The sequence below is a fragment of the Fusarium graminearum genome, chromosome 3 (assembly GCF_000240135.3).
Source record: "Fusarium graminearum PH-1 chromosome 3, whole genome shotgun sequence".
Taxonomy (NCBI): domain Eukaryota; kingdom Fungi; phylum Ascomycota; class Sordariomycetes; order Hypocreales; family Nectriaceae; genus Fusarium; species Fusarium graminearum.
Genome location: NC_026476.1, coordinates 6,644,647 through 6,672,479, shown reverse-complemented (window position 1 = coordinate 6,672,479; position 27,833 = coordinate 6,644,647). Strand labels below are relative to the sequence as shown.

Sequence of the window (27,833 nt, the reverse complement as noted above, 5' to 3'; positions counted from 1 at the left end):
ATCAGACTTTGAGATCCTGAGTCTTGTCTGGTGACAGTTTCCTCCACCGTGTTGCTTTTTCAGACTATATGACAAGTGTGCATATAAGACCCTGTCGCCCTTCATCGTAATTTGTATTTGGTATCCTTCTATTCCCATCTAACCATTGACACTCACTCACACTGCTCTTCTTGCCAAACCAGGCATATTGAACCAAACATTTATACTTTCACTCTATTGCTCTCGACTTCTTGATATATTCTCATCTCGAGTCCGCTTTAAGGCATAATAAAGTCATACCTTTAGCCCAAACGTACCAATATCGCTATGGCGCCTCCAAGATCCAGCCGAGTACGGCCCTCAGAGGTAGCGGCTGATACCAAGAGGAATTTCATACCGCTTGTGAAAAAGAACTATGGCGAGATGTTTCCGCCATACTCTTATCTCTACCGGCAGCCCATTGCACAGCTCGCCATCCAGCGTCAGAAACCTACAACGCGGCCACCCTCATTCAGAATCGATGTTGGAGATCCGGTTATGCAAGCGTTGGCCTATGCAGGTATGGACACACAACAAAGCGAGGCCATGGGTGGCCCCCGCGTGCGTATTCCTTTCATTTGCGCTGCCAATGAACGCAGGCCTGGAGGAGACTGGGAAACTGGATGCGTCGGGTATGAGGAAAAGCTGTGCAGACGAAGTAACCTCTCAGCCACACTGAATACGCCTTGGCCAAACTCCCCAGAGTCCAATAACTATCCCATTCCATCACAAGGCGGCATCTTTTCAGACGCTGTAGTGGTCTGTCGTGGTCCCCATGATCGTTACGATAGGCTAGACAGTTGGTATGACCTTCCCGTTGTGTCAGTACCACCGACTCGGTGGCCAAAACTCAAGGACAACGGCCTCAAATACTCTTTCGCAGAGGAACGTGAGATGACTCGCGACAAGCTTCGTGGCGCTCTCCGCATATGCCTTTACAACGGATACGACCGTGTGGTTATTGGGGACTTTGGTCTAGGCAATGGATATCGCAACCCTCCTCAGGAGCTGGCAGAGCTGTGGCGAGATGTCTTTCTTTTCGATCCTGACCTTCGAGGGCAATTTGCCTATGTGGTTTTTGTCTTCGAAGACCCTCAACAAAGTACAATGCGCCACATTCTAGACGAGATTGTCAAAAAAGAAAGCGGCTCAAAGAGCAAATCCAGATCCGGATCGTCATCCTCATCTACGACAAGCAAAAGTCACAGCAATGCCCCTACTGATCGCCAAATTTTCGAACATGTCTTTGATGCCGCGGAAGTAGATCGAGTTCTTCGACAGCCGGATCCACGATACGGACTTGGCATGATTACAACATGAGCTGATTTGTGTCAGTTCAAGACAGATCCTACACTCCGTCATAAGACTCAGAACCAACCGAGTCATTGTCTCGAGTGGGACCAGAGACAGAAAAAACAAGTGTCTCAGATGTGCCCATATGACAGATCTAGCAGTACTCATCTTTCTGAGACCAACCGACTTCGTGGGACCCCTACGAAACGTTTCTTTTCGACTCAACTGCACTTTTCCGCATCTTATCGGTCTGCTAAAGGACAAGAAAAAATGTCGAGCGCTTAGAAGGATCCGCGAAGGATGTATTGTTTTGTAACAATTTGATCAAGGATCCCCGGAATGCAACCGAGCCAAGCCAGGATGAATGATGTGTCACAGATGATTCTGTTTGTTTCATTACCTGTTGTGGATTGCTTTCAGTTTAATGGCGAATTTCTTTTTTGGTGTTTTGGGTTGATGTTTGGCGCCTTATTGATTCCCGATCTACAAGTGGCCTGTCAGGCTTCTGTATCACGACGAATGAGAGATGATATTGGTGTTAGCTGTATCACAGATATATTTAGCTCTAGATTTGAACGAGCATTCTTTGTCTCTCATGTTACACATTGGATTACTGAGTGTCCCTTTTTTGTCCCTGTCTCTAATGCTACTTGCGAATTCGACGATTCAATTTCGGCCAGGACGATAGCAGTGACATTGTTATTTCTAAAGAGCACTGTGATGACATTTCAGTGATGAGAAAAGAGGATCGTGACTCAAAATTTTGCTCAATGTGAATTCATTGGTAGCCCCTATTGCCATGTTGACTTCCGTCTTTCTACTTAAGACAAAGCAATGAGCCAATGATTCCTTACCCAGTATATGCCACCTATCAACTCGCGTTGAACACATTTGAACCCTGATATGCTGTCATAACGTGTACATGCGGGTATCCTTTGATGGTGGCAAGTCAGTACATTGTATACGTACTCTTTAAGAAACAAGGTCAGAACGCATAGTGGGTGTTGTCAAGCAACTTGGTTGAGTACCAATAATTTTTTAGTCGGTCAAGTTTGATAACTACCATTGTTTTCTTCAATATCAATCGCCAATCACAAAGGGTACTTCCAAGTCGCCATGGCTTTGCCCACGCGGGATAAAAACATCTCTCTTCATCGACACAGTACGGTTCTATATCTATGTAGGTCAAGTATGCAGCGCTTACATGGCTCTTGTCCTCGCGTGTAACAACGATAGGCGGGTTTTCAGCCGCGGCCACTCGCAGGGGGGAAGAAGACTACACTGAACTTGGACAACTGCAGAAACCAGATGCACGTCGAAGATCACAGCCACAGGACTAGCGGCAGATCATTTCATGCATGTCTAATGAGCAAGATAGGGCTACGCAAGCAAGGGCTCATATGTAAAACACTCTCCCCTCAGGCCAAGATGACTCTTATGGTTCGTCCATGCACGATCCCAAGCCTCGACATGGTTTGTGTTCCCCTTCTCCACCGCCTCTTCGCATCGTGTATCCCGTAAGCCAAATTCTCAAATAAACGTTTGTTTACTCCTCTTCTTGTTATCCCCCGTTGCACATATCTCGATTGTGACACCATAGTACAGCATGTGTTCTCATCGTGTTGCATCGCAAACGCTTCTGCCACGAAGAGGCGCTGCAATGGCGTAAAGACGGTGAGGGAGATAGTATCAATAAACAGAAGCAAGCAGGGATATCGACAATAAAGGGCAAACTGCGGAGTGGGGAGTTTTGTTTCAGAACAGTTATGCAGAGAGGCGACATGCAGTAACACCAAATTTGACTGACCGCCAAAACGGAATCGAGAATGACAAGGAAATGGGAGGGAGAAATAAGAAAAGAATACTACTGCAAGGGAGAATCGTATTCTTTCCCTTTTAACAAGCAATGACATGATCGTGGCTCGTGGTGTTGTGGTGTTTACCGGCAAAAGTCTGAGGAATACTCAACTTGCAAATGTCTACCAGTATCATTGAGCGAGGGCAACCCAAAAAAAAAGAGAAGCAAATAGTTTTAGGAAAGTGACAGAGCTAAGGTGAATTCAACAATGTAGGTCGGTGTGTTTCGTGCTACTTGTTATTCAACATCTTTCATCCTCCTTTCTCCTGTCTCTTTCACCAAATTTTAATTTTGCATTACTCCATATAAATGACCGCTAGTCAACACCCTATTCTATTAACAAAGTCACCACCTGTTCCTACCAATAGGATGGTCTTAGACCTGCAAAGTTGGACAAGGCTGCTGAGGAGGTCTCGTCGCCCTCCTTCTTACGCTGTCCGCTTAACTTGAAGAATTATTAGTTTTAGGTTCCTGCGACTGGTGATTCGAAACTTACCTCCAATTGAACACCCTTGTGAATATGAACCAGCCAGTCCACGTAACTCTGGGCCTCGTTGTTTCTGTCCTCCACGAGCATGCGGGCAAAGTCAAATTCAGCACCATCAATACCTTGTCTGGCAAGCTGGATCGTGAGACCCTTGGAACCTCGCATTGTTCGAAGGAACTCGATGATGTTGCGGACTTGAGCATTCAAGTGTGTCTCGAGCTGTGGTAGAGCCGATGTATACGGATCCAAGCTCTTGAGAGAGTCCTTGTCCTCGCCAAAGAGATCAGATATAAGGTTAGGAGATGTTTGGGAGTGGAACCAGAGGAGACATTGTTGGCCATTGTCCACAAGATAAACACCGCCGGGTTCCACTCGAGAGAATGACGTGCGAATTGCAGGTGGCATCTTCAGATGGCCTGTCTCAGCGTCGGCGAAACCTTCTTCGGGTGCCAGGTTATGAACAGGAATCATGCGTGGGTAGAGATATAAGCTCAGCTCGAGGCCTCCCATGGAACGAAGCATGCGCATTTCGTGTACTCTGCGATCGGAGTTCTCAATGCCACCCTTGAGAGCTCGGCATTTGATGAGACCGAGAAGATACATGCAGTACTCTTTAAGTCGCTCGGGCATGACAAGCTGTCCCGGAGGATGCTGCTGAGAGGCATGCTTTCTATAGCAAGCAAGAACATCAATGGCCTTCTCACTCAGCCAGTGACGAATATCCTTGAGATTACTTGACGTCGTCGCCAGCTTCGTGCTAGCTTCCTTGGCCAGCATACCGATTACAGCGTCTTGGTCAACAAACTTGAGGCACTCACGAATACCTTGCTCACGCACACCTGATTCCTTAGATGTCTCAGTGACGCTGGCAATGACGTTGGAGCATCGCACACGACGCTCGCCAGAAGCTGTGGTATAAAGGAGAGCGGATTGGAAGTGGGCATCCAGCTTAGAATCCAGCTTACCGTCGTAACTGAACGTGACGCCCATCGCCTTGTCAGCATCAATGACGCCGATCTCCAAATCAGCGCCGAACGTGTGTTGAATAAAGTTGCCATGATAGCCAGCAATTTGAAGTCCGTTGGAGCATCGAACTTTCATGAGAGCCTGGAAGCCAGTTTCACGGGTCACAGCATGCGAAATCTCAAGCGACAGTTTTCGGCTGTCCCTTGCGGCGATGAAGTTGGGGAAATAGAATGTTTCTCCGCCGGTAGTTGAAGCAACATGGCCTGTCAATGGCACGGTTAACACAGTTTACGTTAGAATGTTGAGAACTTAACTTACCGATGGTGGCAATATCGAGGTAACCGCCTGAAGGAGCGGCGAGGAAGAAATCAACGCCTACTCCCGAGGCTGCCATTTTCTCAGCGACCTTCTTCCAAGCTGGATGCTCTGTTGTGTAGAGCTTCTTGTCAATTTCGCCTCCAGGCTGGTTGCCAGTATCACGCAAGAACAAGCGGCCAGGGCCCCAGGTTGGTAGGGCAGAGCATGATGCCACAACCTTACCTCCCGTCGCCTCAAGCGCAGAAAGTGCTGCGTTCAGGGCAGCCAAAAGAGCGGGTTCGGGGTTCTTTATGGTGGAAAACATGTCTGGCAATCTAGTCAACAGAGATGTAATCACATCCTTGGACTCGTATGGGTCAACAAATAGTCCCTCGCTCAGGGGCACAAAGGGGTCCTCAAGATCGGGCATGATCATCATTTGAGCTTGATCCAAGGCAGGCTGTAACCAGTTAGTGGGAATAGCTGGGCGATTATGAGATCAAACCTACATTGACGTTGTAGAAGTGAATATCCTTGTCATAAGTGACAAATCCAACCTTGGCGCCTTCTGGTATTCTGCGCTTCGGTTCTCCGTTGTCGTCCAATTCTTGGTCCTCGCCACCATACAGAGCAACACGGATACCCTCGCAAAACGCCTCAACATAACCCTTGTTGTAAGATTCTTGGGTGACATCAATGAGGAACAACCATCGCAGTCCAACTGGCTCCCTGGTCCAGTACTCCTTGGGCACCACAAACTCTACAGTACCCCGGCATAGCTCGGGACGGCTATCACGATCGACTCGAACGCCTTGTGGGTTGGTCGCGGCGAAATATTCAGTAGGGGTTTCGTTCGGGTATGAGCAGAGGTTACAGACGAACTTGTTTCCGCCTGAGCGGAACATCATGAAGGGGTTCATGTAAGCTCGGCATCGTCTGCAACGCGGGGGACCGGGTTCGCCAAAGTCAAGCACTGGAACGTCGGGCTCTCCAGCCTGCAGAGGAGCCAGAGGTTGCAGCAGAAGTCCAAGCGACAGGCCTGTGGCTTGTAGTGCATCCTGGGTCGAAGGGATATTGTTCATGGTGAGTCGAGTGTACTTCGGGGACGAATTACCCTGATCGTGGGCAACAAACGAAACCGTAGATGGTGGCGGAACATGTCGTTCGAATGTCGGGTATACGTTTTTGAGGTAGTACTGTTGCAAAGCGTCTCGCGAGGCCGGTACACTGGGCATATCATCGGGCGATACTCCTTTAGGCCCGCTGGTCGAGATGGATGCCGCATCAACGCCCTCGCCGACAGGAGGCTGAGTCGTCATAGGGCCAGGACTGAAGGCTGGGTTGATAGGTGCACCGAACTGACTCTGACTTTGCATATGGGGGGTTCCCTGGGGGCTTCCGAATTGACCCCCAAACCCTGGGCCACCTGGAACGCTGTCGAGAAATTGTGTAGCAGAAGTTCCCGCTGCAGGCATACCATTGAAGGCTTGAGAAGATCCGGTAGCTTCGACGGTATGGTAGGCATGTCGGTCCTTCTTCTTTCTCCTCGCTGTGCCGTGTCCGTCTCCCAAGCTCATCCCACCCATCTGGGCAGCCAGCGAAGCATCTTGTGGAGGCGCAACTTGACCTGGAGGTCCCTGAGCTGAGGGAGGTGCATAGCCATAACCTGGGACAGGGGATCCAGTCATGGGAGGAGGAGCTTGTTGACCTCCGAGATACTGAGGTACACCATATGGTGATGCTTGTTGCTGGTAAGGCGATGGAGCAATGGGTGGTTGGAATTGCTGGGCATTGGGTTGCGAGGTTCGGTTAGGATCGTTCGGGTCAATAACCTCGCCCTGACCGAGGGCATGGTACTGAGCGTAGTCGGCCATGGCGGTGTCGAGGTTCGGGATGCGAAAAGGGCGAGGAGATCGAAGGTGAGTATCTGTCTATCGGACGAGCATGTGCCTGCCCAGTTTAAGGAGACGTGGGGCAACCTATGAATGGGATGTAGAATGATGTGTAGCAAAGCTCAAAGAAGACAGGCAAGAGAAATCAATCAACAATAATTATATGCCGGAAATTATGAACATGATCTCTCAAATCCGTTCCTGAGCTGGGAATAATGTATTCACCATAAACTTGAGAAGTGTCTAGAAACGAACTGCTATCTTCGACGATAGGTGTCCTGCCTCGCTGGCCTTTTCTAACTGCTCCTTCCGAGAGGACATTCTAGGCGATCATGTTCCGTATCCCGCCTTGCCTTGATTGGCAAAGCGTCTAGTGTTCATTCTGCCGATGCACTGTAATACAGCACTGTGATCTATAGAGTGGGTCATGTGATGTAACCTGAAACCCAGCCTCGCAGGTGTAAGTGAAGCCGTAGGGTATGAGTGCCATTAATTTATGTAAACCATAAGTAGATGCACGAAAGGAGACTTGCTGGCTTATTCGTTATAATTAAAGTTATATGCTCTATTTCTAAAGGATCTTGAGAGGTGTTATATATGTTTTCCACATTCTCACGTTATCGTCTCGCATATACTTCAACGATCAATTTGTTTGTCTCAGTGCAACGGTGCTTTGAACGCTGAGTTCGGTGCATCATAACGGCTTCCAGGGTACACACGCACGTACCAAAATTAGATTTTGTGTTAACTTGCAGTATGCTCAATAAATTTCATTAATGACATGGTTAATGAGAATTCAAATAACACTACTGATGGCGGGGGCCGCCCCCATGGTAGTTGAAGAACGTAATTGCTAATTACATTGGATGGATAGTTATGGGATCAGACAATTTCAACAGCTTACTCAAGCTCGAGCTATAGATCGCCAGGAGAAGAAAAGCACATGCACTAGAAAGAAAGAAACACCTACAATAGTATACATATGTGTTCTAGTGGTTCGAGAAAGTTGCTGCGACAGACGCCCGCAATCACGATACCACATTGTGTGCCCCTCACCTGACGTAACGCGTTTACTGTCAAAGAAAGAGAGGCCGCAGTCAAATGGGGGCTCAAGTTAGATTAATACTGATCAACATGAGTGATGTAGAGTTTACTGCCTCTCATGTCTATTTGGTACAGTTTTGATTTATAGTGTTGTTTTGTAAATGTTAAACAGCAACGTTGGATCTGACTCGGCATTGACACTGCAGAATGTTAAATTTTAACGTAGAAGCGGTACAATAGCCTGCACGAAGTTCTTTATCAACATTTTATTTTGAATTAAATAATGGAATCGAAATGCCCATGATCGGACTAGCTCACCTGCTCTTAATATTTATTTTGTAGTTGTGACGCGTGATAGATTCTTTCATCTCGTAGTAATTGTTGGACGCCTCCGACCGTGTAAGTCGTGATGCAACATCTCTGCTCTCTACAGCGACACTGGAGGATTTTTGTTTAATAAAAAAAAGTACAAAAGTTACTCAAGTTATATTCACACTTAGTCAAGCATTTAAATTGGCAAATTCATGGCCATAGCGTGGTGTGTACGTGTTTGACGATCATACAGTGGTGGGATGTGGATAGCTTCAGATGCGACGCGCGAGGATGTGATTTGGACTTGAGAGTGACTTTGCGCGATATGGACCATAGGTCGATCCAAGGAACTCGGAATAACACCGAAACTACACTATCGGGGCCGCTCTTTCTCATCAAGACATTGAATAGCTCTGCAAAAGCAAAAACACCACTGTATCTGTCGTAATCGGGAATGCGACAATGAGCATGGCTCTTTCAATCGTCTCTCAACAGTCGCCCAGGGTGTGGGATGCCTCATTTATCACGGGCAATAATTCGACGAAATCTCCACATATTTCCAAGCAGAAAAGATTGCCCTAAACTCGCAAGAAGACGAAGAGATCGACCCATTCATCTCGTTAAAGACGGCGAGCGAAGAAGCGGGAGAATCCAAGGAATTGGATGTTCGGGGGCATGAGTTGCGCTCACATTTTGCCAGACTCTAGATCACACAGAGGTACACCTCACCCGAGGTGATGTCTGGACTGACCAATAAAAAAATCGGTCACTGCCCAGGTATGATTTTGGCATTTTTGGTGCCCCATTTCCTCAAGTGCCATATCTTGGAGGGTCCAGGCTTGGCATCCCCTCAAATCTGACCAGCTGGATGTGGCTGGCCCGAGTTATGCAGAGAGCTCTAGCCAATCCACGAGCGCGATAACAAGGCTCATGTGTTTTGTGACGATCTTGGCCTTGTGCACCCCTTTGTGCAATCGCATGCCAACGGGTGTTGAGCATGCATGAGCTTTTTTAGTGTGGCGCTCTGAAAAATGCCCCTCCTCCCATCTGAGGCAAGTGGACCCATGCCCGGCAGGGCAGGCTAGCAGCCCAGGTGAGTCGGGTGTGCACAGGCGCCGTGCAATGCAGCTCAGTAGGTCCCTAGTCCCCTGTCCCGTCGCGAAGCTGTAAGAGCGCGGGACAGACTAGAGCAAGAGCTACCGTCCGTCCCTTTACTGATTGCGCTCTGCCCCCGCTGAATATATAAACATGCCCCGTCCCCTCCTCGCGCCCGATGAGATGATTCTGTTTGTTCCCTGATCCTTAACCCATTAAACGTCTTCCAGTTCTTTCAATCGTCTTAAACGTCTCTTTCGCGTCTTTTATCTCACCTCAAACGCACATATCACTCGTCTCTACACAAACCGCATAAACTTCAACAACCCGTTACAATGCCTCCCAAAGCCGCCGCCGCTCCCAAGAAGGCCTCTGGCCATGCCAGCTACCAGGTGAGCCCAATTCATTTGTGACAATATATTGGTTCGAGTTGCTAACATTCTCGTTTTAGGACATGATCACTGATGCTATTGTCAACGTATGTGAATTCTGAACGCTCCTTGTTTCCTGGCGCGTACACCCTCGCGCACTCATCTCTCGGTCGCGCATGAGGCCATCGCCACGCGCCCGCCCACCCAACCTGTTCTTCCTCATTTTATTTTCACTCACTAACGTGCTTTCTTTCGCATCAACAGCTCAAGGACCGAAAGGGCTCCAGGTAAGCTTCCACTTTCTCATTCTCTTTCAACAATGCATCTGCACTGTTGCTACCGCTCCTTGTTTCATTTTCAGTTGCTGACTCCTCACACAGCCGCCAGTCTTTGAAGAAGTATGTCAAGGCCAACAACGCTCTCAATGTCACCGACAACATGTTCGACTCCTTGTTCAACAAGGCCCTAAAGGCTGGTGTTGACAAGGGTGTCTTTGAGCAGCCCAAGGGGCCTTCTGGTGGTACCAAGCTTGCCAAGAAACAGCCCGAGCCCAAGAAGGCTGCCGCCCCCAAGAAGGTTGCCGAGAAGAAGGACAGTGCTGAGAAGCCTGCCGCTAAGAAGCCCGCTGCCAAGAAGGCTGCTGCGCCCAAGAAGGCTGCCACTGAGAAGAAGGCCGCTGCCCCCAAGAAGGCTGCTGCCGAGAAGAAGACTGCCGAGAAGAAGACTGCCGAGAAGGCCGAGAAGACAGAGAAGGCCGAGAAGGCCGCTCCTGCCAAGAAGGCTACCACTGAGAAGAAGGCCGCCGCTCCTAAGAAGGCTACTGCTCCCAAGAAGGTGTGTACTCACGATCTAACTACTCTTAACTCAACTCTGACCTCCGTCATAGACCGCTGAGAAGGCCGAGAAGGCCGAGAAGGCCGAGACAGCTCTCACAAAGACCAAGGCTGGCCGCGTCACAAAGACCACAAAGGCTGCCCCTGCCAAGAAGGCCGCAGCACCTAAGAAGGCCGCGCCCAAGAAGGCTGCTGCTGCTGCTGCCAAGGCGTAATCTGACGCTGAGCAGTATTGAACTTTAAATTAATGACGACCACGGCGTTAAAGGATCTGTTCACGGCTAGGGCACGGGAAGTACGGTTACTGGAATTTCGATGGTTTGGTTTGGAGCGGGATTATTCGGCTGTTTATTTGCGCACGTACGCGAAGACAAGACTCGCGTCTGTATGGTTCTACCCTCAGCCATCTCATGTTTTGGAGATGGTACACTCGAATTGAGGGTCACTTCTACACGATCATGCCTCTTTGTATTATATCCCATATGACATGGCATCTTTTCATTAGGCGTGTCAGGTTTTGAGACAATGCGAGCGGTAGAAGGAAGGTCGACGTGTTTTTATGGTGAGGGCAAAAAGTCTGGGCGAGGAAAGGCATGGAGGGATGCGGTTATACCACTGTCGCTGTTTTAAGTTATCTGAATTATTAGAGTACGCAATGAACATTACCAACATGATCAAATTTTTAAACTGTTGAGCTATTCTGATGAATGATGAAACTGCGTGCGCGCATGGTTGACGCGCTGGCTTAGGGCTTGTTGACGTGGGCAGCGATGAAGCGTGTCTCAAGTCAGACTTGCCAGGGGTATATAACAACATGGGTCACAAGCGTGTTATGGCAGCAAGACTAGGCAAATAGATGGGAGGGAAAGGCGGTCTTGAGGAGCCCGGGCCCGATACTGTATGAGTTCTTTCGCAGCCCAGTGTCTGGTCTGCGGACAAAGACTCTATTACGTATCAAATGGATTCTGCGTATAAGTCAGAATGTTGAGACCTAGTCAGAGGTATATGTGATTTGCACTGCATTTAACGTTGCAGCAGCATACAAACTACGGTAGATCTTCAATACTAACAAACAGCCTCATTCCTGGTAACCGAGTATAGGTGTCATCTGTCCTGAGTGAGGTGTTGGTTCGACCGCTATCTGGTGGTTGAGTGTGTTGCTGACCAGCTGGTATGAGTTATAGTCAAGAAAAGTGGAACCACAAAGCTTTTGAGTTGGCACCCGCGGCGTCCATTTATAGGAGGACAAGTCATCCTCAACCACTTGGTGCTTGCTTGATGCAGTAGGATGAAAGGAGTGATATTGACACGATGAAGAAAACAGAATCATGTTGGAGACTTTGATAAACTTATTTGTTAGCTTATGCGGCATATAGGCTATCTCCTATACAGTAGTCTTCGCACATTGTCAGCAACATACACTTCAAGTGTCTTTCATACCTCAGACTCAGAACTAGTAGGAGGGGTGTGATATGAGACATTTCAGCTATCTTTGTCGTCACGGCTCACGTGCCTCAGGTCCCCGACCAAAACGTGAAGCTTAAACACTTGTACCTGTACTTGCTTCAGACGCAGATTGCCGAGGCCAGAGCTATGGAGATACGTACATGATTATAGGGACCTGCCGGCCTGTGGGACAACGCATTGAGAGAAAAAGCCCAACGTCAGTGGTTGTTTGCTGCCCCTCGTTCTACGGTAAGCTCTTGGACTTGGATGGCCCGTGCTCCTTTCATGCTTGTAATACAGGATCATCGCTCAATCTCTTCCGTCAGTCAGTCAGTCAAGTCTTATTGTCCAGGCTTCCCTGTCATCTCTTACATACCCAGAACACAGACCTTCTGTTTGCTCGGTCAAGGGATCCCCTGAAAGTGACCTCACCCACCTTTAGGTCCGTTTCGTTTCGTTGCGTTGGCGCGGAGCGAACCCCAAGCACCGTTAGCGATCAAATCCAATACGCAACAGCCCTGAAGGCGCTGACGACTTCAGCCCACTTTAAAACGCATCTTCAGTGGCATCGCCAGATTTCACAGTGACTGATAAAACCTTGGTCTGGGCTTGGTACTGTACCAACAGGCAGGCAACAGGCCAGCGTTGCATCGTGTACCTTCCCACTGCTACTACCTACTACCCTCCAGCTCTTGACCGACCGATCGTTCCGGGGCCAAGGCTACTATCTTCTTTTAGTACTCTGTGTGCTGTATTGTGCTGTGCTACACCTCAACTCAACGCAACGCCATTTCTTCACAAGGCTACCTGCGAGTTGCATTCGTCCACTAACTACCTACCTGACCTCAACCTCTCGCCCTGCTTCGTCTATACGTTGCGCTCTTTATTGTCGCTTCCATTGCCGCCTAACCTCCTCCACCTCTTGGCCGCCTACCTAATCAAGTGCTTGCCCGGCTCTGCCGAAGATGGCGGGCAGTCTCTGTTCGCATGCGCCTTGACCTATTATCGCATCAGACTATTTCTCATTCCCCGCGTGACGCAACGATAAGCTTGAATTATTGCAAATAGAGAAGAGGCACGCCAATAAGACCGCTAAGCCCCGCGCAGAGAGTTCACTATGGCGTCGTCCAATCCATTCCGCAAGAGTGCTGCCTTTACGGTAGACACTGCTACATTTCCAAACTCGACATCCTCCGCCGCTGTTCGTTTCCCAGCTCTCGAATCATTCGAAACGGCATCTACTCCACCACCGCCGACTAGTTTCCAGCAAGCGGATGCCTCAGCGATTGACCACAGCTCCAAGGTCACCAAGAAGGTCCGAGTTCTTTCCCCTCCGCCGCTCTCCCCCGACCCTCCCGAATGGGCATATACATCGCCTTCCCTTGCGCAATATGCTGCGGACCAGCGTGGCGAAAACGATCCTTTCGATGCGACATCCACGGATGACAGCGATCTCGAGATGGTGGCGGCTACTGCCCGTAACCAGGCCCTGACTGGCGGTCAGGGTGCGGGAAATCCTTTCAGCAAGACAATGCGAGATCTTGATTCGCCCGTTGTCGAACAGAAACTCGAGCAAGAGCGCAAAGAAGAAGGACATGCGCTCAAGGTTGCCAATAAAGCTAAACAATCCTTGGATGTCAACTCTTTCAAGCGGTTGCTCATGACAGGCAACTCGGAGTCGGACAAGGCTTTGGGACAGTCAGAAAAAGACTCGAAACATCACCCTTCTGTTTTTCGTAGAAAATCACACGAAATTCAAGAGGCATCCCTTATATATGCTTCCGACATCCCAGAAGATGAGGTTGGCCAAGAGAGTATTTCTGACTCTAGTGCGTCAGCTCGAGTCAATTCAAAAAGCAGCAAGAAACCACCACCGCCACCTAGCTCACGGCATGGAAAGTCGATTAAGCTGAACTTGGTTGGAAACCAGACACCCCCAGAAGCTCTTGCGACTTTATCTCCATCAGAAATTAACAAACCGCCCCCGCCTGCTCACATCCGAAGAAGTTTGGATGAGGAGGGCGAGTCACCATTTGACCGCGAGGGAGCTAGCAAGTCCCCAGGGATTGATACATCGCCGGGACCTTTGGGAGGTGAACGAAAAGCAGTCCCAGCACCACCTCCGCGAAGAGGGCATGCAAGGACAGAAAGCAAAGCGAATGCCTCGCAGCAATCCCTGCAGAACGATGAGAATCTGTCACGATCATCGTCTATGAGAACTCGGCCAGAACATAAACGCCAGAATTCTCAGGCTGGAGCCCCTCCACCGCCACCGCGGAGGTCACATGTCTCAAAGCATTCTATTCAGTTAGGTATGAACTCCAGCTTTGCGGATCTGACCCAATCGTCCTCTTCTCCAGCTCCGTCTTTGGACGTTGACTTGAGTACGACTTCAACTCCATCACAACTGCGTCAAACCTCGACGCTTGACCTGGCCTCCCCTCGAGATGGACATCATCCAACATCAAAGTCTTCGGCTCCTCCCCCACCACCTGCGCGAAATACTTCCGTCAGACGACCTGCTAGCATTCGAAGCGTTGATAGCAGCAGACGAGTTTCATTTGAAGCAAAACCTCATAATCAAATGGCTCCGCCTCCACCTCCTCGAAGGCAACGAGGCAGCAGTAAAGGTAGCATAGATGGGCCAAGAAGGACAAGTCTTGATAGTGTAGGCAAGACTGGATCTAGTCAAGTTCCCGAGGAGGAACCTGACGCGGTGCCAGAGATGATTGGTTCGGGTCACACATCACCAAAGTCAACGAATGAGCCAGGAAAGAGCTTTGACATCCTGGCTGATCTCGACGCCCTTCAGAGGGAGGTAGATGCACTGAGGGGAAAACTAGGGTGATTGACTCATAGAGTGGAAGGACGATGGAACAGGTTGGTGGTTGTACAGGAAGAGCGTGGCGATATGCAGTTGAAGCTCCAGTCTCACTGTGAGCCAAAGAGGAGCAGAATATTATACGGATGTGGCATTGTGCGGGCGTTTTCATGGAAGGGACTCTGGTATGATAGAGCCATGTGATTGGTCTCGATTTCCATGTCTGCACAGGAAAGGTGCTGTAGAAGCAGCTTACGATGTAAGGGGTGGTCTGCAGCTGAGTTGCCATATGCAGACAGGCATGCATTCGAAGCTTTGGCATAGTACAATAGATGGACGGATGTTTGTTGATCACGATGAGCCCGAGTTTGTAATATGTGTGTGTTTCCACCACCCCGAACATTGGTTTTGAATGTGTTATGTTGTGTCGTGTTAGTCGGGCATTGCCACACACTCTCTATAGATGGACTTAGATGTGAGTCGTCGGGGACCCCATGTTGTGTGCTAAGTTGGTTATGGTTTGGCGTCTTGAACCCCGAAGGATCCGTGATGACCGGAGGCAGATGACCTTGGGCTTATACATACATGAATAGACAGGCATGTGTGTGTGTCTTTATGCGACGAAGGGAGCTAAGTGATAGACCCGACACTAAGAATCACGTCAATTAATAATTGGGCATCGAGTTTCATTAACAAGCTTCATTTTTCTTTGTCTCTGTACAAGTCACAGTCGTTCGTTGTCAATCTGGCTTGTGTCAGGTCGCATTGGGCAAAATGATCAACATGGTGAGAGGTCAGAGAAGAAGAGGGGGAGGGGCAAGTCTGGTGGCTTGTTCCCATTCTGATTGGAAGAACCAATGATCATCGCTGCGACTAGGGGAATTTTGGCAGAAGGGCGCACGGAAATGGAGGGTTCTTTTATTCGAGAAGCTTGGGGTTGGCGTCAGGGATCATTTATTAAACTGTCACCACCGCCTCGTTTACAGGGCGAAGATGGAGGGAGTCGGTGAGGGGGGCAAAGGAAAATGGTCAAAGCACGACAGATGTTTATTCATTCATTGTTCCATTCATTCGCGTCGAGGTACGTAGGTACGTGTCTGTTTAGTAGAGAGATCGAGATTGATTTATAATGCAATCTTGAAACCCATTGATTGACATGACTGACATAGAATACCTAGTAGTCCACCAAGACACACCACTATTCAATCATCGTTCATACATACAATAAACGCATCAAATATCGTCATGTTTCAAATAATCAAACGGCTGCTAATACATGCTTCGGCACATGTACCGCAGCCAACCCAAAAACAGACTGGATAAGCGACCCATGCTTTACGGTACTTATGCCTTGGCAGTATAACATAGGGAACTAAGCAATGGGGGGACCCTCACATGGACCCATGAAAGCAAAAGCCGAACGTTCCCCTCTTTTCAACGGCTCCGTTCTGTTCTAACGGTAGCCAAGTTGAAACACTATGGGGAACTTAATGGATGGACGAATGGATGCATGTATGGGTGCCTCGCTTTAAGAGAGATCCCTATCACGACACGACAGCTCAGTTCGTGTCACGCCTGAATGGTCATGTATGTATGCAACTCTACTACTAGAAGGTATATCCTTCATCAAGGTATATCTATCCAACTTGGGTACCTTAGCGATCTACTTTAACCTGGCAAGGTAGCATCCACCTTATCTCACCTCGTTCCTCCTCCTCCTCCTCTCCTCAAACCTTACTCTTCTTCTTATTCCCCTCGCGTTTATAACTACCCCATCGTCCCGTCTTCTTCCCCTTCTGCTTCTCTAGCTCTTGACCCTCCCCTTCTTTACCAATCCTTTCTTAATCCGTACTTCTTTTCTTGACTATTGTTGATCCCAATCTCTGTATCTAAGACTTTGTATACCTCGGCTTCTGTCTACACTTACATGCCTCTCCACCACCTTGCATCCCGCTTCTTCCGTGCTATATCATTACAAAGTTCCCCCTATTAATTCATACATCAAACTCTCATCTTCTCGTCACTTCCTCCAAACCGAAAATGTGCTATTCCGACCTTGGCACTCTTGTCTGCCAAGCCTGCGGTCGTCGTGTAGGCGAGCAGCCCGTTGGAACTTCACCCTGCCTCGCTATCTGCGGCAAATACGTCTCGCGCGTCACTGGCACCGTGGTCAGCGGTGAATGCGGCGTCTGCAGCGAAGCAAAAGAGCACAGGACCCAACTCACCACGAGGCTCAACCGTGCTTTTAGCAAGTGACGCATTGCGGCATTATCCCAATCCATTGGATCATACCCTCCAAGTCATCTATCTGCAAGGTACCTCACCTTGCTGTGGCATACAACGGTAAGCTCTGCTTACACCTTATTGGCAAAGAGGGACCCCTGGACTGACGTGTCAAGCAAGGATGACATTCAGGCTCTATGAACTAGAGTTGAGGTAAATGGTCCGGCTTGGGACTCAGCTTCCACGACATGGTTATATCCGTCCGAAAGCCGACACTCATGCAATGGGACCATATCGCACACTAGCTTTTTCTTATCTGGTTTTTTTTCACGCTTTACGACTCATGTTCTCACGATTTACACGGCGGCGTTCACGGTATAAGCCCACTTTGGATTTTTGGTTTGCGACTTAGATGGAGTATGGAGGAGCCCGGCGGTGGAACAGGTATACAACACTGGCTCGCTTTTTTGTAATTTTCTTTACTATACCCAAGATGGTCGTTGTTGAACGAGTTCCCGATAACCATGTTTTTTGTTCCCCATGTGCCACGCGGCACGACATCGTGTGGAGTCTTTGTCATGGGACCTTGATGCAAAACGACGGTGTACAACCGACTAATGTGATGAGTAGCGCGCGCACTATATGGTATCGGTTCATTGACCGAGGTAATGGAATCGTACTATCATCGTGGGTTTGTTGATCGTAATGTCGTGCATTATTATTTTCCTTTTGGGGTAATTGAAATAGCGATGTTCATATACCCAGAACCGTCTGTATCTTTCGATTTAATCACGCCCAAATAGTCTTTTAGCCAGAATCGCTTCCCTAACCCTCTAATATAGAAGAAAAAACATCGTATCTAACCTATTTTGAGATTCAATACCAAAGAAAACATGTTTGTTATATGCTCTTATCTGCTTCTGCTCCATGCGCCGAGTAACAGCCCAAGACTTACAAGATCACTTACAAACCCACAAGCCCTCGTACAAATGTCGCTGCAGGCGGTATCGAAGTGAATAAAACAGTGATTGTTCCAAATAGGCTCATGGATAAACTCGACAAAGCCGCAGCTCGAGGGTCAGTCCGCAACAGCACGGACGTTGCGATGGCGCTCGAGTTAACGCCCAGTGTGACTCCACGAGTCACGTAATCATCCTCGGGAACTTGCAGCCAGCGCAATATACGCCCTCCAAGTACAGCGCCCAGAATTCCACTGATAATAGCCAACGCAGCTGCTGTGTTGACATCGCCACCGAGGTTCACAGTCGCGGGGACGGCGAGTGCGAGCGTCAGGCTGCGCGATGCAAATGCGAGACTGCGGGCTGCCGAGATGCCGCATGCGTAACACAAGGGCGGGTATACCAGGAGAGAACCTACGCTGATGACAACATTTGGCACGACGATGGAGATGAAATGCGTACGAAGCTCACGGCGGTACTGAAACATGGGCAAGGCAAGGGCCACGATGCTGGCGTCGAGAAGAGTGCCAAAGACGTCTCCTGCACCGGGGAGAAGATCTTGCTTCTGTGCTGCATGGCGCCATAACTCTATGTACTTTGCTCCAGTGCGGTATGCGTGAAGAGTTGATGTCAAGCTATCGCCGCGAATTGCTGCAAGTGCCCATACGACGAGCACCGTTGCGAGAGATGATACAAGGACTGGATGGAGGTACTGTTTCCACTTGGGAGGAATTGCCATGGCACTGAACCAGGCAAGAACGTTGACAGCCAGATGAATAGGCATGGCGTAACCAGTTGAGTAATATAGTGGAATCCCAATAAAGAGAAACAGTCCCACGAATGTCGCTATGTCGATGTTTGCTGAAATACGCGCCGCCCACAACTCGGCCTTCGGCGGCGGCAAAGGAATCTGTGGAAGGACGGTAGGCATACCGAGAGATTCAACTGCATTATCAGGAGCGTTGCCATTCGAGTAGTGATGTTCCTGGAGCCGTAACTGTGGTGGAGTCTGAGGACGGGATGGCGCCGCCGAGGCTGGCCCTGAACTCGGCGCTGATGCAGATATGAGAGGAATCTGTGAGCCAGCATGGGAAATGCTCGTATGACGTGAGATACCAGGAGTCTGAATCTCAGATATCGGAATGTCTGGAGTCTGACGACCGAGCTCTTCAGCACGCTGAGACTTGGAACGCCTTGAGGCACCGAGGGCAAGTTGAAGACTCCGAGTGATCCAGGCTGCCAGAGCCATCATGATAAAGAAGCCAATAACTGAACAAGTTAGATGTAGGCAAAGAATGTGGTCCACATTCTAGACTTACTGAAAACCGCAATGATGATCATGACCTCGACAATTCCTATGGGCGGACTAAGAGGCAGAAGGACGAATGATGGTGTAAAAAAGACGCCCATCCATCGAAGTGACCAGCCAGCCTAGAGGAATCAGAAACCAATTGCATTGTAAGTGAGATTTTTGTCGACTTACAGGTACATCGATAATATTAACCATCTTTCTTGTCTTATGAGTACCTAGCAATGATTCACTGGCGATGAGTGCACCGAAGAGCAACATCATACAAGTGACAGAAGCAGGGAATGCAACATTGAACTTGTGAAATAGTGAATCAATTCCAAAACAGGCAGCGAGCATTACTGTGATTCCCAGTGGTACATAGAACCAAGCACGCAGGAGTTTGGTGCTGTTGTTTTTGGCAGCCTGCATCCGTAATTAGAAATGAGCTTCTTTTCAAAGATGGTGTTCTTACCAATTTTATGGCTTGAGCCAATTGCATAACATCGTTGGATTTTACTGTCATTTTGCTGTGCGTGCAGACATTAAACTCGTTATATTTCATTGAGGGAGCGTATAAAGAGAGCTGGTTCAGTACCGAACGCCCGAAGACCCTGGTCATGTGTGTTAGTCTCAGCGATCCTTCCGTCATCAATTATTAAAATAAGAACCTTGAGATTCGACGATCTATAATAGATAATAGGCATATGGGAGATGAAAATTTTGATATCGCGTCTTCTTTCTGCTTGCAGTCCTATTTATGACTCGGGTCCTGCGCGGGAGGTTCGGGTAATCGTTCCGAATATTCAATCAGGAAGATAAGGAACGGACTTGAACTACCGTGATCATGATTATGGCAAGGAGCAACTGACGATGCACTTTCCTAGGATACACAGCAGGAGCACTCAAAGCATGATCTATTGGCGGTCAACCGCGGATATGGGGCTTCCAACTGCAAAGCCTTCGATTTCCTGATATCACCCAATTCCGACCTTAGCTACCACCTGATCATTCCATCATATCTCCCTTTTAACAATCCCTTTACCAAGTATGTGATGTTCAAATCGGTCCGACGTCGATGATATGAATTCTTCTTCAACTCGCGCAGAGAACCTAGAACCGACCAAGGAGACCTCAAATACAATCAACACCTACCTTACACCTGGCTATGGGGTGAGCCGAATACGCCGTCGCGCATCGAGGCATAGAAATGCTTCAAAATCACTGCAACGGAAGATTGAATGTGGTTCTGAAGAGATTGACGTTGCTCTGCATGGCCCGTCTTTCAATCTGATGAGCCAAGACCAAGCCATGCAGTCTTGTCCAGAGCTGGGCTATCGGCACAGTCACTCGTGGGTAAGCATACTTGACTGTAGTCTATGCAGGATCTCTTGTTAAAACAGCGTGATCCAGCATTCGGCACCAGCATCCAGAGACCCTCACAGCGGCACTTGCCAAGGCAGTCCTTTGTCTCAGCCAACAACCCCGACGAGTTTGCTGCACAGGCTGGACGGTCGCCTTCGACAAGCGTACTTTGAATCTCCCTTTGGATCAAGTCGATCACTATCCGTTTCTTCGCTGGAAGATTCAGCAGACGATTCCAGATCTCAAGCTGGCAAAGAGCGTAGACGAAGGGCACGCGACTCAGAAGCCAATCGAAATGACGGCTACTCGTCAGCCGACGATTCAGCATCGGTACCGATCATGTCGGCTCCGGTAGTTCACCAAGGAACTCGTCAGTTGGCCGTGGCGGGGGTAGTCCTGGGGGCATTAGAGCTCGACCGGCTGAGCCTCATGGCGAGAGTAGACGAAGAAAAAAGCAGATTCAGATCTAGATCCAGATCCAAGTCCAAGTCTAAGCAGAAACAAAAGTCAGGTACAGAAGAGGCATAACGTCGAGGGGTCAAGGGGGGGTTTCCTATCCGAGCCAGCTTGGTCTGCAACTCTTGTCGATCATTGGATGAGACATGGATTCTTCGATTCATTGGGTACGTAGCATAGCTCAACTTTATCGGTATACAAGCAACACATCCCGAATTAATTATCGGCAAGATTGTCTATGGACCCGATATCCTCCAAATTAGGGCAATGTTTCTCATGCATTCAAGTGTCACTCGTATGCACTTGATCCAATTAGTGATAGTTAAAGGGTCGTGGGATACCTCGGTTCCGGGGTCAAAAGCCAAAAGCTGGGGTTTTAGTTACTGAGGGGCCGGCTCCGGTTCGCGTCGGATGACTTCATCAAGTGGACTTATATTGCCGGCGCCCTTTAACCAGTCAACTTGAGCCCCGAATTGCTTCACCTTTAATAACTACCCGATCCCGCCCTGCGATCCCGTTTGGTTGCATACATCAACCAATTCGACCTATAGCCTCTCCTACAAAATGTTTCGCCCTATCCTTAGACAATGCGCTCAAAGAGCCGCCACTCCTCTGCGGCCATGCGTTACACGAACATTTGCCTCGGCATCAGGACCGAGCTTTAACTGGGAGGATCCCTTGGCCTCTAATAACCTCTTGACTGAGGAGGAACGGGCAATTGGAGATACTGCAGAGAGATACTGTCAGGAACAATTATTACCCCGCGTTCTGAGTGAGTTACTTGCAAGTCGATTTTCACAGGGACTGCGCTAATGTTCATGTCTTATAGAGGCCTACCGCGACGAATCCTACGATCCCAAGATTCTCGAGGAGATGGGTGAGCTTGGACTGTTGGGTGCCACAATCGAGGGTTATGATTGTGCAGGCGCTTCTTCTGTTGCTGGTGGTCTGATCACCAGAGCCGTGGAGAGAGTCGATAGCGGCTACCGATCTGGCATGTCCGTTCAGTCTTCATTGGTGATGGGTGGTATATATGAGCATGGATCTGCCGAGCAGAAGGAAAAGTTTCTCCCTAAAATGGCCAAGGGCAAGATGCTCGGTGCCTTTGGGCTAACAGAACCCAACCACGGCAGTGACCCTGGAAGCATGGAGACAGTGGCCAAGCCGCATCCGACCAAGAAGGGTTACTACTCTCTAAGCGGCGCAAAGACATGGATCACAAACAGTCCCATTGCTGATGTGTTGATGGTGTGGGCCAAGCTACAAGAGACTGGCAAGATTCGGGGTTTCCTAGTAGAGCGCAAGGACTGCCCACCAGGTACCCTTGAGACCCCGGCCATCAAGGATAAGAATGGTCTTCGTGCTTCCATCACGGGCATGATTCAACTCGATAACTGCCCCGTACCAGAAAACAACATGTTTCCCGAAGTTGAGGGTCTCAGGGGTCCCTTCAGTTGCTTGAATAATGCTCGATATGGCATTGCAATGGGTGTCATGGGTGCTCTGGAGGACTGTCTCGCCCGCGCTCGAACATATTCTCTTGAACGAAAGCAATTTAAGGGCAACCCTCTTGCTAGGTACCAGCTTGTGCAGAAGAAGCTCGCCGACGCATCAACAGACGCCGCCTACGGCACACTCGCGGCCATCCAGGTTGGGCGTCTCAAAGATGAGGGCAAGGCGACGCCCGAGATGATCAGCATGGTGAAGCGACAGAACTGCGATACTGCTCTGCGAAACGCACGTCTCCTCCAGGAGATCTTTGGAGGTAATGCGGCGAGCGATGAGTACATGATCGGTCGCCATGTGGCAAACCTGTTTGTGACTCAGACATACGAGGGCCAGAGCGACATTCACAGTACGTTTGACTACTCTATTTGATATTTTGACAATTGCTTACAAAGATATCACAGGTCTTATTCTTGGCCGAGCCATTACTGGTATCCAAGCGTTTGTGTAAAACGACAAAATAATTGGTAAGGGGGCGAATATAAATGTGCATACCCGTATTATAGATGCTTGGAAATCAAAACATAATCCGTAAACGTACACTGTCCAATCACATATTCGTGTTCTCGTCTTGATGGTTCTCAAACAGAGCTGCATGAAAAACGGCCATGTCTAGCTGCATCACTAGCCGACATGGATGTCTGATTTTCCTCCTTTATTTTGACCTCCAATGCTTGGTGTTGAATACCCACTTGGTTCGTTATCAAAGAGAAACTCTCGACCCTCACCGCAGCTCATACCAAGTGACGTCGTTGGCGACATGTCATCCACAGCTTTGAGGCCAACGCCGCACTTGTAGGGGACGAACCGGCGATGCCGTTCGGGCGTCCGCAGCCGCATTTGCATCCAGGTCCAGGCACGGGAGGCTCCAATTATGCACTTTACTTCTTACTGTGATTCCCATGCCAAATAAGCACAGCGGGGACCGTTAGAACAGTGTAGCTATACATACCTATTGACAAGAGCGTTTAACAGGTACTAAGGTTCATCGTTAAATGAATCATGAGCAGGGAAAATGGCGGAATCATGTGGAATCCCCATGGCAAAGAATATGGTTTTCGTTGCCGACCTCGGCCGCCACTTGGATAACCAGATACTGTACAAGTAGTCCATCCAGTATTACTCACCACTGCTGAATTTGGGCCTGGTCGCTTCAGCTGTGTAGTTTGGGCGATGTCTAGACCATTCCTCGGGCTACACAGTCATGGTAAATAAGCATTTGATAATTGCAAGCCATCGAAACCGGGCGAAGGATATGGCGATAGTCGGAAACCCAGCCAAACCAAGCCTACCTCCTACTGCACGCTGGCTGCTGCTATGATGCCCTCCACTGTTATCAAAGCCCAACGTAAAAATCTGTAGCCAGCTGTTAGTGCTCGGGTACCGCTAAACACTGATTCGCTCCTCGACCTAAAAGTTAGTGGCGGTGTCCTCCATTTCAGCGGGCTGAGGCCCAGGTGTGGCCCAGTCACAGCGTTCGAGCACCTGAAAAACCTGACTTTTCGGGCTTCCAGAATCCAACCGGGCTACCAGGGCAGGTGCCAACGCAGCCACTCACTCCTTCCGTTTGGTCTTTGTTGACCCTCTTGCTCCTGTTCCCCCCTCCCACTTCTCAGGTTTCCTACCTATCCGACCCCATTCTGAACGAACCATCTTCCTCCAAATCCCGCCTCTTCTACTCTTTCAGCCTTGACTGAATTTCTTGACGCTTACATATTCAACTATCCAGCAAACCTCCTTCCATCAATAACCAGATACGACTTTGTCTCCTGGTTTACTACATCTCAAGACGATCTCTATAGTTACCGTGCGTTTCCTCAAATCCTACATACCCTTTTCTCTCCCGACCGCTCGTCTTGACCACCCCTCGACTAACGCTTTGTTTCAACCCTAGAACGATCGCGATAGCTCGCAGCACCTATCTTAGATACCCCCTTCTACACATCAAAAATGGCTCTTAAGCGTATCAACAAGGAGTTGACTGATCTCGGCCGGTAAGTTCACTCTCGTACAAAGTCTTGAGGGGTCAACCTGGAAGCCCAAAGACGTCAGGTGGGGGCAACTTGGTAAGCGGGGTCTTGAGTGACGACCTGCGATACCATACCGAAAACCCTCGATGGCGTTGATGCCCTCATGACTATATCGTCTTGACGATGGACATATGCTGACTTTGTTCCACAGAGACCCTCCTTCATCCTGCTCCGCCGGCCCTGTTGGCGAGGATTTGGTAGGCGCTTCCCCTCTACACCGATAAGTCTGTGACTGCCAAAGTCATCATGGCTGCGGGAAGTCTTCGTCCTGCTTCTTGCAGGAAATGTTCGATCACGCGACTAACATATATGAATAGTTTCACTGGCAAGCTACGATCATGGGTCCTGTAAGCTTTTCCCCAAATGTGGTACGAGGATGCGCTGCCCAGCAATATGGCTGGCTTATGGGCGGTACAAAGCCCTCAGCCGCATGCCGGTGCATCCGTATCCGCATCCTCATCCTCATCCTCAACCAACAAACGAAAAGGAACATTTTCGCTGACCAGAAATATTAGTCTGACTCCCCTTACTCTGGCGGTGTCTTCTTCCTTGCGATCCACTTCCCTACCGACTACCCCTTCAAGCCTCCCAAGGTCAACTTCACTACACGCATCTACCACCCCAACATCAACTCTAACGGAAGCATCTGCTTGGATATTCTCCGTGACCAGTGGAGCCCTGCTTTGACCATCTCTAAAGGTATTTTTGACGCTGAGAACCTCTTTGGTTAGTCACTGAGTACTAATACGTCAACTAGTTCTTCTGTCCATCTGCTCAATGCTAACGGATCCCAACCCTGACGATCCTTTGGTGCCCGAGATCGCCCATGTCTACAAGACTGACCGACCCCGATACGAGGCCACAGCCCGAGAGTGGACTCGAAAGTACGCCATTTAAATGACGATATGGACGAAGGCGGTTGGACCTTGGGTCGATTTGTTTTCCCTATCATGAGCGACGTGAAACGATCGAGTGGAAGCTTCGCACGGCGTTGCGATATGGCTTTAGTCGGCGTGACCTAGAAGGATGTTTTTGCCTGTATCGAGGCTTCAACTACGGTTGACGAGACAGCAAGCGACGCTGAAGGGAGGAAAGACACCAGACAAACAGACTAGTTATTAAGGGATATCATGCAGCTGGATTTTAGGTTTGCATTGACGATGTGTTTTTGGCATCCAGAAACAGGCAGCGTATACAATTTGTCTCTTTGACCAACAATCACTTGGCTATGAAAGCATCGTGAAGACAGTGAATGTTAGTGACATGCTGAATAATTGATTTCCAGGCACGAACAGTAACCCAATGGAGTCCAGCAAATGGCTAGAATACTACGTGGAGAAAGCTGGCACCCATGATGTACGGGAGTAGGCGCTGACAGGGTCATGATTGATGACGAGAAAGGTAACATGAAGCGCGCTACTGATCAGGGACTCGGGGTTGGGCATCTGACATGTCTCGAGATCCAGTGTGGGGATCACGACAATGCTTGTGTGGTTGATCTGTTGGATGCCGTTGGACGAGAAGACGCAGTGGTTTTGGGCCACGTGTAGGGGATGGAGGGTTACAGTAGCGAGCTGAGAACATTCTTGGCTAATAAGTACCAGGTTTGAGTTTACGATTCGTGAGAATACGTGATGTGAAGACACCCACGTAGACGGTAAAAGTGCCGAGATGGCACTGTCTCGGGTGAGGGACTGAAACGCAATGAGACAAAGCTGCAACGGGCTGGTGGTATAGGCCATAGATTTGTTCATGATGTTTCTAAAACTTTGGAGAGGCAAGTTTGAGGATACGAAGGTTTGTTGTGTCCTTTGGAAACAATTCTGGATCGGAGAATTTTGGATTTTGTTTGGATGTGATACGGAAGGTCATCTTGACTTTTGATATCAGGTGTTAATTTGCTCCTGGTAAGATTAAGAGACTCAACTATTGAGAGGGCAGTAGACGAAAGCAGCGGCCCAGTCTGTTTATGCTGCTATAGATCGGTCCTTTAGGTTCATTACCCTTTTCGTATCCTCATACATAGAGACCAACTAAGCCTTGTGATATCTCCCAGGCGTAGGTTGTCATATGCAGATGAAGTTCCCGCTCCCACTACCTGCAGGCCTCCACGTCTCTCTGGGTTCGCACTAGCAAGGATAGTACTAGATGTCAACGCCTCCTTATGGAGATGATCAAGTTAAGCCCTTGCTTCTCGATCCCGCGTAAGTGATTAAGTTGCAAGCAGATAGATTAATTAATCTTTGCCCTACGGATAGTACACATGTCCTCAGGATGTACGGATATTTCTCGATATGAACAGCTGGGGATAGTTACGCGCCTCACTAGTCGTGCCACTCATCGGTCGAGATTTCAAAGTGCGACTCCACTCTCGGTGCGACGTGCCAGGAAGAGCCAGGTCTTGTCAAACCTGTAACACCGGGGTTTCAGACCAGACCAGACGTGGCCAGGTATTGATAACAGCCAATCATTGAGGGTTGTTGATGATCTTTGAGGAAAGGACTCATGCCATATCTTGCTAGCTATCGGGTGATTATTGCAGTTTACGAAGAGTTTTTTTTTTCTTGACTGAATGATGAGCAACTCTTTAATCTAATGTGTACAGAAATCTAGTTGTCAGAGGCCAGAATTTGTGGTTGTGTTTTGTCACGTTCACCCCCTGATCTGATGCAGTCCCAACTTCTGGACCCTCGGTTGAACCATGCCTGACACAGAACAACTCCTTGAATGGCGTGTTTTTATTCTCAAATTCGATCCTCACAAGGAGAAGACAGTTCTTACAGCCTCTCGCTAGAATGTTATAGGTGCATGCCAAGCGCTAACCCCGGACACTCGCTGTCTGTGCCTGGTATCAAGTCCGTCCACCAAACTCCGTTTTTTCCCTCTCATTCCCTGGAGCATATCCCGTAGAAAAGGGAAAGGGTTGTAGCAATAAGATGTACTTACGTAGTACTATTACAGCAGCTAAGACCCGGGTTCTCGTGGTTTGAGCTTTCACTTAGTTCTTAGAAACCCTTGCCTCTTTCCTCCACCTCCTGTCCTCTCTCCCATTCATTCTTTTTTTCTTACTGCTTGGGCCGTGACGGTGAGATGAGCATATCTCTTCTCTATATGTTTGTTTAATCTTCAGGCTCTAAACAGCAACTATTTTCCTTTCTATTCGCTTCTTGTTTATACTGTTGGGAAACCCCATTTTTTCATCGTCCGACCGGAATCTGTTATATCTACTCAACTGTTCAGCTGGTTCTGAATATCAACACGATCGCTTGAAAT

General features: G+C 48.9%; 10 protein-coding genes across 10 annotated transcripts; 6 read left to right on the top strand and 4 right to left on the bottom strand.

The window, feature by feature from the left end:
• Window positions 1-306: 306 nt before the first annotated feature.
• Window positions 307-1,338, top strand: FGSG_10798 (uncharacterized protein; the record flags this gene model as incomplete). Its single annotated transcript, XM_011327300.1, has 1 exon — window positions 307-1,338. The coding sequence occupies one exon, from the start codon at window positions 307-309 to the stop codon at window positions 1,336-1,338; it is 1,032 nt and encodes a 343-aa protein (XP_011325602.1).
• Window positions 1,339-3,527: 2,189 nt separating this feature from the next.
• Window positions 3,528-6,793, bottom strand: FGSG_10799 (uncharacterized protein; the record flags this gene model as incomplete). Its single annotated transcript, XM_011327299.1, has 4 exons — window positions 3,528-3,614; window positions 3,666-4,885; window positions 4,941-5,402; window positions 5,425-6,793. The coding sequence occupies 4 exons, from the start codon at window positions 6,791-6,793 to the stop codon at window positions 3,528-3,530; spliced, it is 3,138 nt and encodes a 1,045-aa protein (XP_011325601.1).
• Window positions 6,794-9,471: 2,678 nt separating this feature from the next.
• On the top strand, window positions 9,472-10,897 carry FGSG_10800 (uncharacterized protein). Its single transcript, XM_011327298.1, has 5 exons — window positions 9,472-9,654; window positions 9,714-9,740; window positions 9,898-9,920; window positions 10,014-10,467; window positions 10,520-10,897. The coding sequence occupies exons 1-5, from the start codon at window positions 9,598-9,600 to the stop codon at window positions 10,679-10,681; spliced, it is 723 nt and encodes a 240-aa protein (XP_011325600.1). The 5' UTR covers window positions 9,472-9,597; the 3' UTR covers window positions 10,682-10,897.
• A 2,132-nt stretch (window positions 10,898-13,029) lies between these two features.
• FGSG_10801 (uncharacterized protein) lies at window positions 13,030-13,886 on the top strand (the record flags this gene model as incomplete). The annotated part of the gene is made up of 2 exons (XM_011327297.1): window positions 13,030-13,741; window positions 13,843-13,886. 2 exons carry the CDS (start codon window positions 13,030-13,032, stop codon window positions 13,884-13,886), a joined length of 756 nt encoding a protein of 251 aa, XP_011325599.1.
• A 2,651-nt stretch (window positions 13,887-16,537) lies between these two features.
• On the bottom strand, window positions 16,538-16,994 carry FGSG_13917 (uncharacterized protein; the record flags this gene model as incomplete). Its single annotated transcript, XM_011327296.1, has 3 exons — window positions 16,538-16,597; window positions 16,661-16,697; window positions 16,789-16,994. 3 exons carry the CDS (start codon window positions 16,992-16,994, stop codon window positions 16,538-16,540), a joined length of 303 nt encoding a protein of 100 aa, XP_011325598.1.
• A 795-nt stretch (window positions 16,995-17,789) lies between these two features.
• Window positions 17,790-19,729, bottom strand: FGSG_10802 (uncharacterized protein; the record flags this gene model as incomplete). The annotated part of the gene is made up of 5 exons (XM_011327295.1): window positions 17,790-17,820; window positions 17,924-19,184; window positions 19,235-19,346; window positions 19,399-19,629; window positions 19,679-19,729. 5 exons carry the CDS (start codon window positions 19,727-19,729, stop codon window positions 17,790-17,792), a joined length of 1,686 nt encoding a protein of 561 aa, XP_011325597.1.
• A 557-nt stretch (window positions 19,730-20,286) lies between these two features.
• Window positions 20,287-20,923, top strand: FGSG_10803 (uncharacterized protein; the record flags this gene model as incomplete). Its single annotated transcript, XM_011327294.1, has 2 exons — window positions 20,287-20,559; window positions 20,630-20,923. 2 exons carry the CDS (start codon window positions 20,287-20,289, stop codon window positions 20,921-20,923), a joined length of 567 nt encoding a protein of 188 aa, XP_011325596.1.
• Window positions 20,924-21,588: 665 nt separating this feature from the next.
• Window positions 21,589-22,981, top strand: FGSG_10804 (glutaryl-CoA dehydrogenase; the record flags this gene model as incomplete). Its single annotated transcript, XM_011327293.1, has 3 exons — window positions 21,589-21,796; window positions 21,854-22,879; window positions 22,935-22,981. The coding sequence occupies 3 exons, from the start codon at window positions 21,589-21,591 to the stop codon at window positions 22,979-22,981; spliced, it is 1,281 nt and encodes a 426-aa protein (XP_011325595.1).
• Window positions 22,982-23,767: 786 nt separating this feature from the next.
• Window positions 23,768-25,776, top strand: FGSG_10805 (uncharacterized protein). The gene is made up of 6 exons (XM_011327292.1): window positions 23,768-24,337; window positions 24,425-24,524; window positions 24,712-24,757; window positions 24,878-24,907; window positions 25,076-25,259; window positions 25,318-25,776. The coding sequence occupies exons 2-6, from the start codon at window positions 24,481-24,483 to the stop codon at window positions 25,455-25,457; spliced, it is 444 nt and encodes a 147-aa protein (XP_011325594.1). The 5' UTR covers window positions 23,768-24,337; window positions 24,425-24,480; the 3' UTR covers window positions 25,458-25,776.
• A 112-nt stretch (window positions 25,777-25,888) lies between these two features.
• FGSG_10806 (uncharacterized protein) lies at window positions 25,889-26,314 on the bottom strand (the record flags this gene model as incomplete). The annotated part of the gene is made up of 2 exons (XM_011327291.1): window positions 25,889-26,150; window positions 26,211-26,314. The coding sequence occupies 2 exons, from the start codon at window positions 26,312-26,314 to the stop codon at window positions 25,889-25,891; spliced, it is 366 nt and encodes a 121-aa protein (XP_011325593.1).
• Window positions 26,315-27,833: the final 1,519 nt, after the last annotated feature.

Coding starts and splice junctions, on each gene's coding strand:
- FGSG_10800 (XM_011327298.1), top strand. CDS start 9,598: ATGCCTCCCAAAGCCGCCGCCGCTCCCAAGAAGGCCTCTGGCCATGCC. Junction 9,741..9,897: donor TCACTGATGCTATTGTCAAC/GTATGTGAATTC, acceptor TCGCATCAACAG/CTCAAGGACCGAAAGGGCTC. Junction 10,468..10,519: donor AGGCTACTGCTCCCAAGAAG/GTGTGTACTCAC, acceptor CCTCCGTCATAG/ACCGCTGAGAAGGCCGAGAA.
- FGSG_10805 (XM_011327292.1), top strand. CDS start 24,481: ATGGCTCTTAAGCGTATCAACAAGGAGTTGACTGATCTCGGCCG. Junction 24,525..24,711: donor GAGTTGACTGATCTCGGCCG/GTAAGTTCACTC, acceptor TTTGTTCCACAG/AGACCCTCCTTCATCCTGCT. Junction 24,908..25,075: donor AAGCTACGATCATGGGTCCT/GTAAGCTTTTCC, acceptor CAGAAATATTAG/TCTGACTCCCCTTACTCTGG.